This window comes from Eublepharis macularius, chromosome 2 (genome assembly GCF_028583425.1).
Source record: "Eublepharis macularius isolate TG4126 chromosome 2, MPM_Emac_v1.0, whole genome shotgun sequence".
Lineage (NCBI taxonomy): Eukaryota > Metazoa > Chordata > Lepidosauria > Squamata > Eublepharidae > Eublepharis > Eublepharis macularius.
This window is the reverse complement of record NC_072791.1, coordinates 189,554,078-189,575,062: the sequence shown is the minus strand read 5'-3', so window position 1 is coordinate 189,575,062 and position 20,985 is coordinate 189,554,078. Positions and strand designations below refer to the sequence as shown.

At 41.3% G+C, this 20,985-nt stretch overlaps 1 protein-coding gene across 1 annotated transcript; it reads left to right on the top strand.

Moving 5' to 3' along the window:
• Positions 1-15,068: 15,068 nt before the first annotated feature.
• ERMN (ermin) lies at positions 15,069-20,732 on the top strand. Its single transcript, XM_054972852.1, has 2 exons — positions 15,069-15,318; positions 20,260-20,732. The coding sequence occupies exons 1-2, from the start codon at positions 15,075-15,077 to the stop codon at positions 20,730-20,732; spliced, it is 717 nt and encodes a 238-aa protein (XP_054828827.1). The 5' UTR covers positions 15,069-15,074.
• The last annotated feature ends 253 nt before the right edge of the window (positions 20,733-20,985 follow it).

Here is a 20,985-nt window from a genome sequence, read left to right as displayed (position 1 = left end):
TATAAGTATATCTTAACAAAACATAACATACGGGGGGCGGGCAGCTACAAAAAAGCAAACAAATATTAAGTTCTGAGCTCCCTACCGGTAGGATGGAGTATAAATGCAGCAAATGGATTTCAAACTCTGTATTAATTTTAGAGACTATTTGTTATCTGTCATTTTACACAAACCAAATTGCAACTGGATATATGTACATAAGAGGTTGTGCTACCAAGAAATCTTCTTTCAATGCATTTCCTTTTCCACTCCTAAATTAAAGAAACCAACAATTACGTTGACAGCCAATGCCATCTGTCATGCTGTTGCTGCTTTCGGTGTTACATCTATGATGTGTGTACATAACAGTCCCAATTTTTCTCATTATTCAGTTTACACTGGAGATCCATTCATCTAACAGCTGGATTTGTTTGTATTAAGTCCATACAGTACAGTTAACCTTCTACCATTTGCTGGAGAAAGGAGCTGCATTCAGCTTCTCCTCTACTCCACCAAACAGCTGATCGGCAATTTAATTTTTGTAAAGAGCTTTGACTGCTCGGTGCATGTTGTTTAGTTATCAGGAGGTCTACCCAGCTCTGGCATGCAGAGTAGTTTGGCATTTCGGTCTGACGAGGTCAGTGTCAGGTAAGGGTGGAATAGGGTGAGTGAAGATATTTGGGTATTTGCCTCTGTATGTCCTCTATTTAGCACCCAAGGTGCATGTAACTATATTTGTCAGGTGGAGAGGATTTGACACAGCTCTCTGTTAAGCGTTTCTTTGATTGTGACACATTCCTGAAGCAGGATCTGGGCTGATACCCGTAGCAAGAGCAGGTTGGTCCATAATCACTCTCTAGGTGTACATGGTCATGGTACATAGTGCAGTGTATAGATTTTGGTGAGATTTATTCAGTGGGAATATATCTGGTTTCTCTGCAGCTGCAAGATTAATATAGAAAAGAAAGGAGGAAGTGGTTTTCTTTCACATCACTATGCAAACATCAGAGATTGCCACAGGACCATTGACTTTCTGATAAATGGCAGTGCTGACGTGGGAATGATTGTGCTGTGGAAAACAGACACTTCTCTCTGTGTTATGTGCCCCTAAGTTGCTTTTGACTTATGGTGACCCTATGAATGAAAGACCTCCAGAATGTCCTATCATTAACAGTTTTGCTCAAATCTTGCAAACTGGAGGCTATGGCTTTCTTGATTGAGTCGATCCATCTCATTTTGGGTCTTCCTCTTTTCCTACTGCCTTCTAGTTTTCCTAGCATTATTGTCTTTTCCAGTTAGTCTTGTCTTCTCATAATGTGACCAAAGTATGATAGCCTCAGTTTTGCCATTTTAGCTTCTAGGGAGAATTCAGGCTTGCTATGATCTAGTACCCACTTATTTGTCTTTTTGGCTGTCCATGGTATCCACAGAACTCTCCTCCAGCACCACATTTCAAATCAATCCATTTTCTTCCTGTCAGCTTTCTTCACTGTCCAGCTTTCACATCCATACGTAGTAATGGGGAACACCATAGTACATTTTGGTTCTCAGAAACACATTCTTGTCCATCAGGATCTTTTCAAGTTCCCTCATGGCTGCTCTTCCAAGTCTCAATCTTCTTCTGATTTCTTGGTTACAATCTCCCTTTTGTTTGATAATTGAGCCAACTGAATAGAAAATCTTGAAAAATTTCAATTTCCTCTTTGTTGACTTTAAAATTGTGTAATTCCTCAACAGTCATTACTTTTGTCTTCTTGATGTTCAGCTGTAATCTTGTTTTGGTGCTTTCTCCTGTAACCTTCCTCAGTATTTCAAGTCTTCACTATTTTCTGCCAGTGATGTGGTGTCATCTGCATGTCTCAAAATGTTAATGTTCTTTCCACCAATTTTCACACCACCTTCTTCTAAATCTAATCCCACTTTCCTTATATGTTCTGCATAGATGTTGAACTGATGAGGTGACAGTGTACATCCTCGTGTGACATCTTTGCCAACTGGAAATCATTCTGTTTATTCATATTCCGTCCAAACAGCAGCCTCATCTCCAGAGCACAGATCCTTTTAACTGGAGATACTGGGAATGGAACCTGAGGCCTTCTGCATCCCAAGCAAATGCTCTACCACTGAGCCACAGCCCCCTCAGTAAGTTCTCAGTAATACTTTCTTCTCTGTCACTGTCCAGGGGGCAAAGATTGCAGGGTAGTTGTGTTACCTTCCTCTCAGTAAGAACACCAACAGCCTGGAAGAAAATGGCACATTTAACACTTGCTTGTGGCATTCTCAAAATCAGCTTCCACCTTTCATGTGTGTGTGTGTGTGTGTGTGTGTGCGCATGCGTGTGCGCGCGTGTGTGTGTACATGTGTTTTGGATCTTATTTTAAATTATGTACGACACTCACAAGTGGCTTTCTGTATGGAGCCCCTTAGGATGCAAGAATTTGTTTGGAAAGTGTGATGCAAATCTAATAAGTAAAAAAAAATGGGGATATATTAAAACATCTACAAATGTAGAATTATATAAAAAGTGAATACTTGCCTTGCTGTTCCCCTTTGTCTCTTCCAATGTTTAAACCAGTATGCAATTAGTTATCACTAAGAAGCTACAGTAATTACATTTTTTTAAAAAAGAAATTGATTCCTTTTTTATTTAAAAGCTTGGGCTAGGCTTTTTCATCCATTACTGATTTCCTTGTTTATTTCTAAGGTTCTAATAAGAGATAGGATGGAAGATGGCATGGTATAGCCCAATTCCATCAGATCTTGGAAGCTAAGAAGAGACAGCATAGTATAGTGGTTTAAATGCTGAACTAGATCTGGGAGACCCAGGTTCAAATCTCCGCTCTGCTAGTCACACATTCTCAGCCTAACCTACAACACAAGGTTGTTATGAGGATAAAATGGAGAAGGAGAGAATGTTGTAAGCCACTTTGGGTCCCCATTGGGGAGAAAATTAGGGCACAAATATTGATTGATTGATTGATTGATTGATTGATTGATTGATTGATTGATTGATTGATTGATTGATTGATTGAATGAATGAATGAGTGGGTCAGTACTTGGATGGGTGATCACCAAGGAAGACTGAAGATGAAGGCAACAGCAAACGACCTCTGCTTCTCACTTGCCTTGAAAACCCCTTATTGGGGTCTCCACAAGTTGGCTCTTACTTGACATAATGTACAAAATAAGAGCTAACTCAAAAGATATCCCCTATGATAGTGTTATGAGGTTCTAATAAGAGCTAACAGGAAAGACAGGCTGTGGCAGTTGCTTTTTGTCTCCTTTATAGCCGTATATGACACTGCAAGTCAGTTGAGACTGCAGTCAGTTTCAGCTGCTGCCACTGGGGCTTGCATCTTACCACTCTCCGTCCTTAGCGAAGTCTGAAGCCTTCTTTCAGCCCGCCTCCAGAGGCAGAGACACTTACTTTGGTGAAGGGGGGCTTCACACTTTGCTGAATGGAGAGGCAGGCCCGATGGGTTGGATCCAGCAACGCATGGGTGAAAAGGAAAATGGGCTTAGTGCAGTTCCGCTTGCTCAAGCAGTAGTGCAATGGCTGCAGCAAGACACACATAATTATTAATGAAATAACAATGTGCCCCAGGATCAATGGAACGTACTGCAAAGGGTTCAAATGATTTAATTTTATTTGGTTTTAAATGTATCAGAAGAACTATTTTGTGCTTTGTTTTGCATATGTAGAAAAGAAAGCAGGGAATGCAAAACTTCCACTTAGCACAAACAGAAAGCAAGGAGTAATTTTGGCATGTCTGCTACATGTGGAAATCTTCCATGGAATCCAACCCAAAGTTTTGAACTGGACTGGGAGTGTCTTAGGCCCCAAATCAAGAAGTGTGTAGATGTGTTTCTTTCCTAAGCAGACATTATATTACTGCCTAGTCCTTTTGGACAACTCCCCCACCCCCTGCCATAAATACATAATTTAAAGTACAAATTGTACACTGTGCTATTCACACAATATAGTACACTGAATAATTGAGGCCTGGAGAACAGGGAATTGAAAATGTAAACCATATGAATACCACCTATTAATATCAGTGATATAAAAACACACACATGTGTACACCTTTAAAGAATGTCCTGGTTTGTCCCATACTTGGCTGGAGTACCCTGCTCTTCAACATGGGAACAAGATCTCTGAAGCAAGTGCACATCTAAACTGGTCACCTCTGTGAATGGCTTTGGGTTCTGATACCAGAATTATGAGAGGCTGGAGAAGAGCATATGCGAGAAGGGACTGCGGGGTGCTATGCAAGATGTCAGCCTATGGTTTACAATAGACCGGAGTTTGACTAAACAAAGAAATCATCATCTGTTCTTCCTCTGAGGGTGGCTTGACTGGTGCAGGAGGCTATGCATCTCTGATGTGGTTGATCAGACAAACAGGATGTGGGTATCAGAGAGGCATTGCATGGGTGGGTGGGTGCCTAAAATGGGTTCACTAGAAATCAAGCACAGTTCAACCGCAATAGGGAGGAAGGATGTCTTTAGGTCCTCTCAGGTTGGAGATGAGCATTTTTTTTCGAGTGTTGACAGTGATATGGCAGCCATTGTTGCCTGTACATGTTCACAGTTACAGATTTTCAACTTTTTGTAGTGCTTCGCAAACCTACACAACTTTGCAAGGCCTGAAATGAGCAAGATCTAAGAAATGTCATAGGGACACCATAGCCATTAATATCTTCATCATATGAAAATATTGAAGCAGACCATTGGACTAGCTAGTTCCAATATTATCTTCTCTGACTAGCAGCAGCTCTCCATAGCCTCAGGTCTTTCACGGCATCTTCTGCCTGCTCCTTTAAAAGAAAAGAGAACAAAAAACCTGGAGTTGCCAGGGACTGAACCGGAGAACCTCTGTCTGCCAAGCAGATACTTAACTACCGGCCCATGTCCCGACTCCCTACCCCTAGTTTTTAGACCTTCTGCCTCCACATTAGTTCAGCTGATGAGCAACAACTCATATACCATTTCACCTATATTACAAACTATTTTCTGTCTCCATTCTTAGTAGAAAAGCAAAAGTACAACAAGGAAAGGTATTGCAAGATTCTATCTAATATTTGGCCTAAGGATAAGCAACTAGAATGTACATGTAACATAATCTCAAACTTTAGTTCATACCTAACCTCTGGATAGAGATGAAAACTTTTTTGTATTTTTACCTATTTAACGAGTACTCCACTTACTTTTTTAAAAATAACCAAGCTCCTGGGGCAGTGCAAGCCCAGATAGGGATGCCGGTTACCTCTCACACCAACGATGGCCATGCATTGAACTCCTTTTTGTGCTGATTCCAAGCAGTCATTTGGGTGGCTTGGCTGGAGTCCCCTGCCCGACTCTTCCTGTTAAACTTGTCATATAATTGGGATAGGTTCATGTTTAAATACATGGATCTGCCACCACTTCATCTTTCTCAGTCCTTAAGTTCTCTGAAGAAACACTTATTACTTAGATAAACGAGCAGCATTCCTTTCTAAAATCACAAAGCAACTTTGCATCAGTATGTCACAAAAGTGATCCTATGAGTGAGATAAGGGCTGTTTCCACATGACTTACCTTTTGCCAGGATGCAGCATGTTCTCGCGTGAAATCGCGTGATAACAGTGTATTCTCACGCGAAATCACACGATAACAGCGTCTTCCTGGCGCGATTTTGCGCACGAAGACGCTGTATCCCGACAAAAGGTAAGCCGTGTGGAAACGGCCAAGGAGTCAGTTATATGATATGACTGGGATTCTACTGAAAATATCTGAAAGATTTTCCTCAGCAAAACATGACTTCCTTGCCTCGCTCTTTCCATATGCAGCAAAAAAAGAAAGAAAAGGCACTCCCTGAAATATTGTTCCTGGCGAAGCAGAAATAGAATGGTTTATGGATTTCATTCAGAAATAGGGCGAAGGGGAAATTGGATATCTGCCATGGGAGGGAGGAATTAGCACAAATCACCCACTCTTTCTGTCAGCAGAAATCTTCTGCAGGATCATCTCTCTGTGTTTCATGATGGTGGTTAATCAGTGATTTGAAGATACCATGATTCACATGGTTAGGAACAAGCTTGCTATTATTTCTCCATGAAGTACTTCTTATGCTTCCTACTGTTGGAAGAAGCAATGTCTGGTGTACAAAGAGAAAGTGAGAAAGATCCTACAAGGGGCAGCATGGGCTAGTCAGATAGGAATGTGAGGGCAGAACCTCTCTTTCTATTGAGTGTCATTTCCTTGTCTTGTCTCCAGATTGGTATTCTCAGGGCAATATCTTGTTTCTTCTCGGAACCATTCTGTCTCTGAGAGCTAAACTACATGAGATGAACTACACAAGGATACTTAAATGAAGGGAGACACAATGTTAGACAGGAAGCATAGTTTGAATTTCACCTCTCTCTACAGAGCTGGCAAAGATCACTCCTCAGAGGGTTTGTTAATTTCCTCTTTGCCTCCCGGAAGACTCTGTCAATTATTAATAAACCCTCTGAGGAGATCTTTGCAGGCTCTGTAGAGGGGGATGAAATTCAAACTATGCTTCCTGGCTAACATTGCATCTCCCTTCACTTGAGTGTCCTCGAGTAATTTGTCTCGTGTAGTTTAGCTCTCAGTCAGCTAGATAACTAGACATCTATCTCTATCTCTCCACTTTACTATCAAGTATGTTAGTTCCTAAATAAACTTTCTTTACTCTTTAATCAGTTTGCGTGACTATTGTGTAAATATGGTTGTTGGGGGTTTTCCGGGCTGTATTGCCGTGGTCTTGGCATTGTAGTTCCTGACGTTTCGCCAGCAGCTGTGGCTGGCATCTTCAGAGGTGTAGCACCAAAAGACAGAGATCTCTCAGTGTCACAGTGTGGAAAAGATGTAGGTCATTTGTATCTACTCAGGAGGGGTGGGGTTGAGCTGAGTCATTCTGTAAGAGTTTCCCAGGGTGTGGAATGCTAATGGCGGGAGGCTTCACTGTATCCTGAGGAGGTTCTTTTGCATATGGATTGGTGCTTGATGTGCTAATCTTCTCTGCAGGGCTATTGTCGGGTGTGGAGTGTTTTGTTGGCCTGGTGTTTTTCAGAACTGGAGCCCATGCTCTGTTCATTCTTAAGGTTTCTTCTTTCCTGTTGAAGTTTTGCTTATGCTTGTGAATTTCAATGGCTTCCCTGTGCAGTCTGACAAAGTAGTTGGAAGTGTTGTCCAGTATTTTGGTGTCCTGGAATAAGATACTGTGCCCTGTTTGAGTTAGGCTATGTTCAGCCACTGCTGATTTTTCAGGCTGTCCAAGTCTGCAGTGTCTTTCATGTTCTTTTATTCTTGTCTGGATGCTACGCTTTGTGGTCCCGATGTAAACTTGTCCACAGCTGCAGGGTATACGGTATACTCCTGCAGAGGTGAGGGGGTCTCTGCTGTCTTTTGCTGATCGTAGCATCTGTTGTATTTTTCGGGTGGGTCTGAATACTGCTTGAAGGTTATGCTTTTTCATAAGCTTTCCCATCTGATCAGTAATTCCTTTGATATATGGCAAAAACACTTTTCCTGTAGGTGACTGTTTTTCCTTGGTTGTTTGATTCATCCTGGGTTTGATTGCTCTTCGGATTTCATTTCTGGAGTAGCCATTTGCCTGAAGTGCGTGGTTTAGATGATTAATTTCCTCATTGAGAAAGCGCGGCTCACATATCCACTTTCTCAATGAGGAAATTAATCATCTAAACCACACACTTCAGGCAAATGGCTACTCCAGAAATGAAATCCGAAGAGCAATCAAACCCAGGATGAATCAAACAACCAAGGAAAAACAGTCACCTACAGGAAAAGTGTTTTTGCCATATATCAAAGGAATTACTGATCAGATGGGAAAGCTTATGAAAAAGCATAACCTTCAAGCAGTATTCAGACCCACCCGAAAAATACAACAGATACTACGATCAGCAAAAGACAGCAGAGACCCCCTCACCTCTGCAGGAGTATACCGTATACCCTGCAGCTGTGGACAAGTTTACATCGGGACCACAAAGCGTAGCATCCAGACAAGAATAAAAGAACATGAAAGACACTGCAGACTTGGACAGCCTGAAAAATCAGCAGTGGCTGAACATAGCCTAACTCAAACAGGGCACAGTATCTTATTCCAGGACACCAAAATACTGGACAACACTTCCAACTACTTTGTCAGACTGCACAGGGAAGCCATTGAAATTCACAAGCATAAGCAAAACTTCAACAGGAAAGAAGAAACCTTAAGAATGAACAGAGCATGGGCTCCAGTTCTGAAAAACACCAGGCCAACAAAACACTCCACACCCGACAATAGCCCTGCAGAGAAGATTAGCACATCAAGCACCAATCCATATGCAAAAGAACCTCCTCAGGATACAGTGAAGCCTCCCGCCATTAGCATTCCACACCCTGGGAAACTCTTACAGAATGACTCAGCTCAACCCCACCCCTCCTGAGTAGATACAAATGACCTACATCTTTTCCACACTGTGACACTGAGAGATCTCTGTCTTTTGGTGCTACACCTCTGAAGATGCCAGCCACAGCTGCTGGCGAAACGTCAGGAACTACAATGCCAAGACCACGGCAATACAGCCCGGAAAACCCCCAACAACCATCGTTCTCCGGCCGTGAAAGCCTTCAACAATACATTGTGTAAATACTCTACCAACACCTACAAGAGGGTCATTTCAGCTGATTCTTGTTTTTAATATCTTTCTTGACCAGAGGATTGCTTTATCCCTTTCTTATCCTCTGGATAAGGAGGGAAACTTTTGTTTATTAATGAAGAAAATAAGAACTGCTATTGAGAGAGCTTTTCAGGGAATTTCAAAAGCTAAGAAGCTTTTGAAATGTACTCATGTACTGCTTGATCCTTTTTATTAGTAATTAGGCCACTGACAATTTGCCTCATTTTGTCTTCTATTAACGAATAATTCGAAGAGTATTGTTATTACCTAGTGGACACATTTCTGTGAGGACACAATAAATATTTCTCACTTTTGGTATGTAACTGATGTTCAGTGGATTGCATTGTATTGATTGACAAACTGATTTTCAGCATAGACAAACCTGTTGAAAGAGATTATTCCTTTATGCCAGTTGAGAGCATCAGTCTGGGAGAAATTCCCATCTATGCTTGACAAACTACAGGAAGAATGATAGATGATGTTCTGGACCCATTTGCTTGTGAGATATTATTTATATGAACTCCATCTAAATGAGCCATATATGATATTCATTTATGAGAGTTCTGTTTATATGAGCCCATATTTGTGGGAGATCAGCTATTACCCACCAGCATGTCTAATGACGACATGTTGGTTGTTGTGTTGCAGAGGTGTAGAGTTTCCTCTTTATAGGTCTAATCTTTACACCACAGAATGAAATGCAGAGATTCTTTACGTTCCTTTGGTTCCACATGCGTAGGCTCTTACGCAAATCCAAAGCACACTGCAGGAGGAAGCGGCACAAGCCAGTGTGATCCTACTTCCCCATTGAGTCTAACACACCATTGGCATGTGATCTACCTTATAAATGAAAAGACGTATGTTTATTTCATTTTAACTTTCTGAACAAATGACTGTAAGGGCTAGTCCTCATTTGCTACCCTGTAGGACTACTGAGCCAACGTGTCTACATGGCAATGCATTCTGTCTTCCCTCGTTAAAAATGTTCAAATGCAAATCCTAGAGTCACAAAACCAAAAAGAAAAGTCATGAAAATAATTTTAATTAGGACCAACCAAAAATAACACAAAACAACCTGCAAGCTTCAGAGTTTCTCAGAACTTTTCAACAGGATGGATTTAAGAAGAAGGGTTTCAGGTCCTTATCTTATGGCCATACTCTGCACCCTACATTGAATACTGAGCAGTCTTAAATAGACTGACTGGAGGTTGTATCGGGTTGTATCTTCTTTAGCCCTCTGGGAGAAGGAAAGGAAAAATAGAAGCCTCTGCCTGAAAAACTGAGTGATTCATACGAGGAACAGCTTAAGACAACTTTAACTAAAACATCTTGCAAGGTAGCCTCTAAGCTTTGTTTTAGAATTAACAAAGATCATGTGACTTTAGGGCAAGTCCACAAATCACCAATTCCTTAACACTGTAAAATATAAGGGAATACCTTTAAATTAAAAAATTCTATCATAAACTCTAAGTATCAGTGCCCTGTATCTTCCCCTATCTCCATCCTATAGCTGCCTATTTAGATAATAAATATTCAAAATGAATTTATCTAATCTATAATACATGCAACACAATCCACAGGGAGTTTTAATTTTTTTAAAAAAATCTGTTTTGGTCTGCTTACTATTACAGAAGACAATGAGAGGCTACTGTAGAGCTAATGGATAGAATGAATGCACAATAGGAGAAGGCAAGTCTTCCTTCCTGTGCATTAGTGGAACCATACTGTCAATTAACCTTGTGGTGAGATCAGAGGAGTTACAACCTCAGAAAAGTCACCTTCGGTCAAAGACCATTGAAGGGCAGATTCCTTCAGCATAATTAGAATACAGTTCAGGCATCACCTGCTTACAAATCCCTGAGTTGCAAAAGCACATGTTTCTGTCAACAGGTGGCAGTAGTAATAACAAAAGTTGCCTTTGTGTCTCTTTTATAGAGTAGAAATGGTCGGAAAGGATCCCACAACACACTTGCTCCACGTTGTTAATGATATCTTTCTTCAAGTGTCTAATCTTGGTAAGATAGCTTTTGAAAAGGAAAGAAATAGCAAAAGATCACTGCTAAAACTGTACTTTTAAAAGGATAATAATGCCCTTGTCCTCCTAATCAACTCCAAAGACTGCCAGCAGGTAAATTCTTCCCTTTTTTATCTCATTAGGGTCAGATTAAGACATCATGATTAGGCTCCACGCCGTCATTTTAAGAGGCCCCATATCATTAAAATAGAACTTCAAAATTGTCACAGAATGGAAGTATAAATGTCCCTTGTCTTCCTCAGATCTATTCGTCTGAGCCAGGGCAGGACTCAGGTATAGGATGGGATTTTTTTAAAATCTATTTTCTTATTTAGAGAGCCTCATATTGTGAAGCCCTAAGTGGAACGTTCCTAGTTTGTCTCTAAATATAGTTCTGTCCCCAGTAAATCGTCTGTCTCTTCAGTGCTAAGATATTGCTTCAGCTGCTTGTGGGCATGAATGAGTTTGCATTTCTTATCCCTACTGTTTGGACGGGATGTACTAAAAGGAATGACAGGATCGCCCATTGAAAATAATGGGAGAGGCTTGAATGCCCATCGGAAATACTGGGAACCTAGACTGCCCTTTAGTACATCCCTGGTTGGACATGGGGGAAAAAAAATCCCTACTTTGATTCTGATTGTACATACTGAATTGGTGATTCTGTAATTTTGTGTCATTTCTCTTGTAAAAAGTGTGAATTTACTGTATTAATTGTGCCGAAGATCGCCAACCTACTTCCAGAATTACAACTTATCTTCCGAGATCAGTTCCCTTGGAGAAAATGGCATGCTTCAGCGGGCAAACGCCATCGATTCTAGGCCAAATCCCTCTCTGAATTCTCCTTCCACAGGCACCCCTCCCCCAAATCCTCATGATTTTCTTAAGCCAGAGTTGGAAACCCTAATTGTGCCTCAGTAAATCACAATTATATATTAATGAGTGATTTGTGAAAACTCATGGGGCAGAGAAACCTGACTGCTCCCCACTGTCTTCCTGCCCCCGTTCCTTGCTTCCCTCACTGCTAGCCCTGCTTTCCCCTCCTGGCTCTCCATACCGCCCCCCCCCTTCACTCAGTAGTCTCTGCTTATTTTTATGCCTCATGGAGCATTTGTTCTTCTTTGTCTCAGCCATTTTTGATTGCAGCTGCTATCATGTGGAATGGCCTATTGGGTTTCAGTTAAGACACGTTAACTAAACAAACTGCATGCAGAAAGCTCTCGTCCAAGGTGGAGAACCAATAACGGTTTATTTATCTAAAGAAATATATTTACTTAAGATTAGTGGAGAGATAGAACGAACAACTGATCTAACTAGCTAGGATGGCTTTAGATTGAAAGTAGGCCATCTCTCTCAGGAGGAGACACCATGCTGCCTCTCCTGGGGCACGCAGGGAAGAAGAGAGAAAGGAGGGGGAGAGAAGGGAAGGAAGGAAGTTCCCCTGGCAGGAAGGAGACTGATAGCAGCCTATCTAGCTAACTCTATGGTTGTTGCCTTCCTCTTGCTCGCTTGCAGTCCTGAAGGTCTGAGCAAGTGACATCGCCAGTCCCTTCTTCCAACATGGCCTACTTGGAGTCCCTTCTTCCAACATGGCCTACTTGGAGTCCCTTCTTCCAACATGGCCTACCTGAAGGACTCCATCACTTCTTCAGAAAGTGGCAGTGCTATTTCACATTACCTTTGTGTGTGGGCTTTCTGTTGATTGATGGGGAGTGGTCAAGTATGGGTAGCTTTTCTTTGTGCTGTTTGATAAAATGCTGTTTGCATTTTCTTGTAAGCCTCTTTGCACCTTGTGTGGTTGAGGAGGAATATAAAGGAGGAATATGTAGCTTTGGGGTGGGCTTTGTGCCTTTCAGTTGTGCAAACTTGCCTTTGATGCTTCTATTCATCAAATATTCAAAAGTCACATGGAATGCAGCATCCCAAGCGAGAGCTGTTTGTTCCTCTTCCCTCCCCAGTGCTTTCAATGTTGGTATAATTGGAAATGCTACAATTGCTCTCTTGTCTTGCAGCCACAGGGATTGTTGGCAGAAGTGGCTGAGGCAGCCCCTATAATGGACTATAGAGCCGAAGCCTCATATTTTGGACATGATTGCACCAAGGTATTATATCCATCAGAGGACCTTCCTATTCCCAAACCTCATCCTCCCCAAGCTCCCCCCCCCTCAATCTCCAGGAATTTCCCAACCAGGAGTCAGCAACCGTAAGTTGAAGTATTCTGAGAAGCTGGAATAATCCTTCAAAGTCAGGGGCGGCTCTAAAACAATGAGCCTATGATAAGGAGCTGAAGGCTGTCATGTTAGGAGACAAGGATTTTGCAAGATACACTTTAGTTCAGAGCCAATACTAGCTGACGCTGGTTTCTGATGAACTGAAGCTAAGGGGTAACTCTGCCCAAGGTTGTTGCAGAGGTGGCCAGTAACAGATCAAGATTTCAGAAGAAGATCCCTTGAGGGGGGAAGAGATTACAGTGTATTACTCCACATACGTATGGATGGATTCCTCAGGCTGGCTCCTGGCCGGACTGATGGAGCACGAGGTCTGACCAGGCTGGAATATCAAGGACTCCTGCTTGCTGCTGGGGTGAAAGATAGGAATGAATGAATAAGCCTTCCTTACAGTGTAGAACACTTTCCTGGGAGTAAGCCCCACTGAGAGTAAGATTCTAAGTAGAAGTATTCAGAATAGCACTTTTACAGTGAAATCCTAAGCAGAGTTGCTCCACTCTAAGCCCATTGACTTCAATGGGCTTAAACTGGAGTAACTGTGCTTAGGGCTTCACTGTTAATCACCTGCAGCATTTCTAATAATGTAATAGGACTCTAATATTCTGTGCCTGGAAGTTGGGTTGCAAAAGTAGTAACGGAAAGGATTTTGAGACCTGGTATTCCTTTTTTCATTTGGAGCCCTTGCTGTTTAAAACCTTCCTTTCCTACTTAACTAGGCTTCTTATCCTTGGCTGAAAAAGAATAGGTGTAACAAGCATAAATGTATAAAATACAGAAAACTTGTCACAAATGACTTTAAGCAGAAGATGAAAATCCCAAGTGGGGAAAAAAAACTTCCAGGGGATAAAATGTCCAGATGCATCTGATGAAGAGAGCTGTGGTTCTCAAAAGCTCATGCTACAATAAAGTTGGTTAGTCTTAAAGGTGCTACTCTTTATTATTTTGCAACTACAGACTAACACAGCTAACACCTCTGGTTCCAGGGGATAGAGGATGTGCACTGTGGACCACTCGGGTGCTGTTGTGGTCCATCTACTTGGCATGCAGAAGGTCCTAGATTCGATTCCTGGCTTCTCCAGCTAAAAAGGGTTAGGTAGCAGGTGATGTGAAAGACCTTGACCTGAAACTCTGGAGAGCTGCTGCCAGTCAGAGCAGGCAACACAGACCCTAATAAACCAATGGTATGACTCTGTATAATTGCAAAGGATTGATGGTAGAACATCTGCTTTGCATGCAGAAGGTCCCGGGTTCAGTCCCTGTACACAGAAGTATTTTCATTTCTATATCTCTATTTCATGAGGTTGGGGGAAAGTGTACATCAGTTTTTTAATGGTCTGCTTGATACATATAATGCCATTTACTAGCCCATTGACGAGTTAGAAAGGAGTAACTCTGGCTTGGATGAATCTGTAAGCCTCCTGAGGAAGCATTAGCCCAACATGGATTCACCCAAAAGCATTCTTTTCTTTTCTGGAGTGGTTGCAGTCGTTGTCTACCATCTACACCAAATATGAAAAGATGTTTAAAAGTAAATGGTACAGTTGCAGTGTTCAGCCATTCTCCCCTAAGACACAGTTTATTCTTTCATAAATATCAAAGGAACCCTTTGTTTGACCAACAACATTTTGAGGTTTAACCAGAGCATTTAACCTGTTTGGGAATGTTAAGCTGGCTATACACAGCTAATGTAACGCAAGGTGGTCACTTGCTGGGGATTAAAGATTTAGAACAATCACCATTCCTGTGACAAGGCTGATGTACAAAGAGCCGTTGTGATCTGAGGACAACAATCTCTGTTTATTACCGCTGGGCTGACATGCTGAAAGCCCCGCTCTGCATGCCAGCACAAAAAGCTTTGTTGCTTGTAGATTGTTTATTTATGCAAATCGAAGTGGTGCATTTTATTATGCAATGGAAAGGGCTCTAAAGGACCAGAAAGGTGCTGATTGGGCAGTCTCCTGAAGTGGGAACTGGTGGCCGATCCAGGACAAACCCTGACTTCGTCTGTTCTCTTTTGGGCTGCGACACTTTGAGGAGAATCTTGTTGGCTGCTCAAGAGCAAAGTTTCTAAAGAAGCAGTGGCGAATGGTCAATCAATACTGATTTTGGCAGAGATTATAGGATTGTTACTGGGACATATATTTCCACAAGCCACTGTTTGGAATCATGACAGAAGACATTCAAGTTACATCCGGAGTACCAGAGTCTAATCGGAATGTGCCCTCTGAAAAGCCACAACTCCAGGTCATTGATATTATCGATCAAATGGCAAATTCTGTTGAGATATTTCCATATGAAAATGCAGAGTTTAATCCTGACTCTCTGCTTATGCAAGCGGATCAAGAAGGAACCGATCACTTAGTAGAAAGCACAGCTTGTGACGTTTCTGGTGGGGAGAAAGAATATCAAGGTAACGCTCTATTCTATATATTTGGTTTTCCCAGTTGTTTGGGGAATAAAGCCAGATTTTTAATGCTTCATAAAATATTCTGAGTGGGCTTTTTATCTTTTTTTTGTTTTTGTTTGTGTCTGTTTTAAACTCATGGAAGTGTTTAAAGGTTACTACTGACATCTAAAATGTATTCAGTCATAAATGAAATGAATGCTACTATGGGCCTAAACATGATCTTGCCAGAATTAAACACTTCTAAATTCCAATTATTTTAATGGGAGAATTTTATGATTGTTCAAAAATGTTCCCCGTTGAAATGGAAGACTTCACAGGGGTCCATTTTGGCTGCAGTGCACCCAAGACTTGGAAATTCTATTGATTTTAGTTGAATTTTCTTCTATGTTTTTAGCGTCCTTAACCCCCCCCCCTCCCCACTGTTCTAAAACCATGTACTTGGAAGTCAGGTATTGATTGCAGCTAACCACTATTATACATTATACATTCACTTGCTTCTTCCCTTCATATTTCTGAACATACAAACAGAAAGCACCCCTTCCACTTATATAAAGTGACTTTCCAAAAATGGTTGAAAATAGAACATGTTATATTTTCACAGTTTAAACATGATTAAAGTCATTTGAATGCAGAGAATTATGCTACATTCTTTTAGAACAGCTGCAAATAAGCAACAGAAAAGCCATTGATAGTAGGAGAACCTCTGGAAATTTATTTTACATTTTTTTAATTCAGAGAAGTGGTATTGGAAGGTGGTGGTAGGAGTCGTCATGAACACATTTTTTGGTGTCTGACCAAAATATTTATCTTGTTTCTCATAAAATAATCATTTTAACAGTTTTGGGAAAACCATCTCATGTTTTCCCCCGTTTTCTACTTTCACAATGCATTGTACAAGCGCACACACAAAAGCCTTAGTATGTAATCTTTGACAGCCTCTCTACTCAAACTCCTAGGCACAAGAATTTTATCTCGAAACAGCAGACAGCTTTTTAGTACCTATTCAGTTTAGCTTAATTAATAGTTAAGACGCCAGAGGCAAAAGTTGAATGGCGCAGTTGTTGCAATGTTGAAGCATCAATTAGACCAGAGAAGAGGAGCTGAGTGGGACAGTTTGACACCCATCTAAATGATGCTGCCTTTTCCATTTTTGGATGAAGAAAGCATGCATGCAGTATATTTTCTGTGCATTTATATAGAACATACAAACACATACACCTATATAGTGCACATTGCTTGTGATTGTGCTCTATGGAATTATAAGCAAGAGATGTCAGTCTGACCTTTTCAAGAGAACCGCTAATGTGAAGCACATCTGTACCTTGGCTGTAGCAGCAAGTGACTCAAGTGTAGGGAGACACAATGTTAGCCGGGAAGCATAGTTTAAAAAGACAGAGCAGGTGGAGATTGCTCCTCAGAGGGTTTGTTAATTTCATCTTTGCCTCCAGGAAGGCTCTGAAAATTTCATCTCTCTACAGGAGGGTAGTTTTAAAAGACAAAGCCAGCTGAGACGGCTCCTCAGAGGGTTTGTTCATTTTGTCTTCGCCTCCCCCAAGGAGAGGTAAAATTGACAAAGCCTTATTAGTAGAGGCAGTAGGTCAGGCAGAGTACATTCTGTCCAACTTCCTAATGAGCCTGGAGCTGTAGCATCATACAGTTAACACAGTCAACTGCTGAATATTGCTGATGAGAAGAATGAACTGAGATGTTTATTTTATTTGTCCACAAGAAGGCTTTTATATACTGAAATGCACAGTATTTGAAAACAGTTGTGAATGTTTCAGTTCGATTAACATGTTTCTGGCCAGCAGCTGCTGATGGGACTGCAGCAGACAGCCTGTACCTCATCCCTGCAGAGCAGAAAGCTCCAGCTGCAGTCTGTCTAAAGTATTTGAGAAAGGAGCTGGAACTCGAGCAGCACACAACTCACAGGCCTCAGGAGGAGCAATCTAGGGAAGGAAAGGGCAATTCACTAGCTGCAATAGCTCCACATTAACTATTCTTTTGAAAAGAATAGACAAACCTCTCTCACTTATAGTTGAGTTTAGTCCTGTAAAAGACAGGGTGTTCCTTGAGGCTCTGTGGTGCCATAATCTGTTGAGGTGTGGAAATGAGTGTAAGAAATGGGCATCCTGCTTTGGGCTTAGAAGTGATGTTAAGGGAGTGGTTGGCAAACTTTTTGAAGTGGGACACACTTCTCTACAAGATGAAATTTTCCGATCTCTCTTGCAATGTAACCCTATACTATTTTCCCTCTCCCCCATATAATATGCAGGAACCTCACATTAGTTAACACTGAAATGTTTATATTCAACATTCATGTTAAGTATTTATAAAGTTATAATGTTACTGTAATACTGGCTGAATCTCATGGCCATTTTGCCTATTATGCAGAAGCAAAACCCAACATTGCTATGGAGCTTCCCATAGCCTCATCTCCCAGATTTCCTTGTTTCTCCTTCTTTTGGGCCTCACTAGTGAGGGAGTTATTGGTCGTTTTGGGGTCCTGACCCACACTTTGAGACATAAGGGAATGGTTGCACTAATAAGAGTTCAAAAAATAAAATAACTTTTCATTAGGATATTTATTTATCGTAATATTCTGTAAGTCCAAAGGCATTACACAACTTCCATTTTTTGAACATTTCTACAGACCAGCATGGTTTTCCAAAATCTTTTGACAGAGTTGCATTTGCCGCACTGGGCAAATGGGGCCAACCTGGACAGGTGGTCCTCCTGCCTGCATTTGAAAGAGCTGTGTGGTACCTCACTGCTGTGAGAGCAAATCTACTCCTGAAGGTGTAATACAGGACATGCTCGAATTGATGACTGTAAACGGCTTGGCTGTTTGCCTACAATCTCAAGAAACATCCATTGTAGGCTCTGTCTGTTGTCTGTTTTCTCCTTTTCCAGTAGAGCTGTGAGTGCAGGTGAGGATTACAACCATTATCTGGCTGATGCAAGAGACAGGCATAGGCCATTATGGTTCTTGTGTGCTTTGCTACCACTGGCATGTTAGGAAGGTTGGACATCTAGGCTTGATTTAATTCCGGAGTTAACCAGAGAAACAGCTTCTGATGCTTCAGTTCAAACATTAGGCAAAACCATGGTTTATTTGAACTATCTTTGTGAAATCAGGATTCAGCTCTTAGTCATTGCTCAGACAAATACTGGTTTCATTTTCTTCTCTTGGATAACTGGGAAAGAGTTTCCAAAGAACAAGCCAGGATATCTGCATACAGTGGAAGAAACCAGTTGACTAACTGTGGTTAATAAACCAACTTCAGATCCTGGTCTGATGTACCCTAACCAATTATAGGGTTTGATTCCCCACTCTTCCACTTGAAGCCAGCTGGGTGACCTTGGGTCAGTCACAGATTCCCAGAGCTCTCTCAGCCCCACCTACTTCACAGGTTGTTTGTTGTGGGGATAATAACAACATACTTTGTAAACCGCTCTGTGTGGGTGTTAAGTTGCCCTGAAAGGTGTATATAAATTGAATGTTGTTGTTGTTGTTAGTATTATAGTTAGTGGAGTAGCCTGCATTCAGACAGGTAGGCACACTAGCCACTGCTAGTTCACTTAAATGGTGGTTTTGCATGATGTCTGGACTGAGCTTTTCTGTAACAAGTGAAATGCTTTTTAAGACTTGGTTTTATTCACTCAAAACATGTAGTATGAAGATTTGTATGCAAGGCAATGTACAACATTAAATAATGATTTATTTATACAAAGACTGTATATCCATCTTTGTATCTTATACCCAAATAATTCAGTTAATTTCTTTGTGTGGAAAATAAATTGTGTGAAAAATAAATATACAAATAAATTCATATTTGTATGACCTCATTTACTGCAACACTATCATTTGCTGTGGATTTATCCTGAGGCCTTTATTTTTAAGCTCTCAGGAAGTATCTTGTTTTATCTAAATGACAAATATCCAGGCTAAAACACATGGACAAAATCTTAATGTTCTATAGCAATAATAATGCTAGCATTTATATAGTGTTTTAGGACCTCACTTATATTACCTCAGTAATCCTATCTTCAATCCTATAAGGAAGTTTGCTATCCTCATATTGTGTATGGGAAGGGGTTTGATAGTAGCTTGCCTAAGACCAGGCAGTGCTCTGAAGCATAATTTGATCCACACACATTGTAGTTTACTGCTCATAATCACCACTAGAGATGAGCATGAATAACAATACGAACAAAAAAGCCACGAATTGCCCAATCTGCTGTTCGCGAATCTGTTTGTGAGGCCCCATTTTAAATGAACAGGTGATGGTTGTAAGCCTCAGTTCATTGCTGTTCGTCAAGCCAGACAGTCTGGCACCTACAATCAATTCCCTTGGCAATTTAGGCAGGGATTGTCTGAACTCTGTCTGAACTCCTGCTGTTGACCTGGAAACCCCAATCTAAGCCCAATTTAGCTTGATAGGCAGGTCTTTCTTTCAAGTGTGGAGCTCCAAATCTGTTACAAGAAAGCAAAGACCATGGGGGAGGGGGGCTCCCAGCTCTGGCTAGTGTTTGCAGACAGTGGAGAGGGAGAGACAGCTGCTGATGGCATTCTGATACAGAGACGGGGAGAGTGCATTGGAGCTTGAATTCTCTTTGTGTGTGGTGGGATATGGATCTACCCCTTCAGGTTCCAGGGCTGCTGCCAGGCTCTGGCGCAAAGCTACTATTGGTACTTTTCCTGCTGCCTGCTCAGGTCAGGTTTCTGGGAGTGGTGCAGTAGGGATCTTGACCAAACTTGGATGATGGCTGGAGGAGAGCCTGCTGGCCCCCACGAACATCCAACCACGAACATGTTCGTAAACAAGTCATGCTTGTAAGTGTTCGTGAGTCCCTGTTCATGGATGGCAACGAACTATGAACATCATATTGGGTTTTTTTCCTGTTCGTGTCCATCTCTAATCACCACATTGTTTGTTACAGGTCTCTGTGACGAGAATTATCCTATAAGCACCAGAGCACATGAAGGAACTAAGCATGAGGAAAGGAACACACAGCAGCTTTGGGATGAAAAGGTCTACAGCACTAATGAGGCTGAAGAGGACCAGGAAGAAGTACAGGTGCATCAACACAAGGAGCAAACTGAAATGGAAACATACTTAGAAGTCAATGAGAATGCAACAGCAGATTTTGTTGGGGCAGAAGAAGTCATGCAGAATGAAAATAACGGGGAGTCACATAAAGAATGCCAGGAAACCAACAGCAAAGAATGTCTTCCTATTGATCCCAGAAGTAACTCTGAGATTGAGACACCAAACGAGCAGTTCGGCACCATGAAAAAAAGTGATATATCCCGGCACAGTTATTCTCGATACAATACAATATCTTATCGGAAGATCCGCAAAGGAAACACGAAACAGAGAATTGATGAATTTGAGTCCATGATGCATTCATAAACTGAAGGAAAGAATTTGATCAGTATACTGAGATTACTCCTTCCACTGGGACAATTCTTCCCCTTGTAACACCAAGTTCAAAATTCCCTTTTGAGTCTGATCCAACTAAAGTGAGTCATGGCTAATTCTTGTTTGAGCCAATGGTACAAATTAGGTATGACTGACTAGTTCCATACTATTGTTTTTAGTGGGTTATGGTAATGGCAAATTTTAGCCACATTGTGTCCATTCTATGTAATTTAAAAATATACTT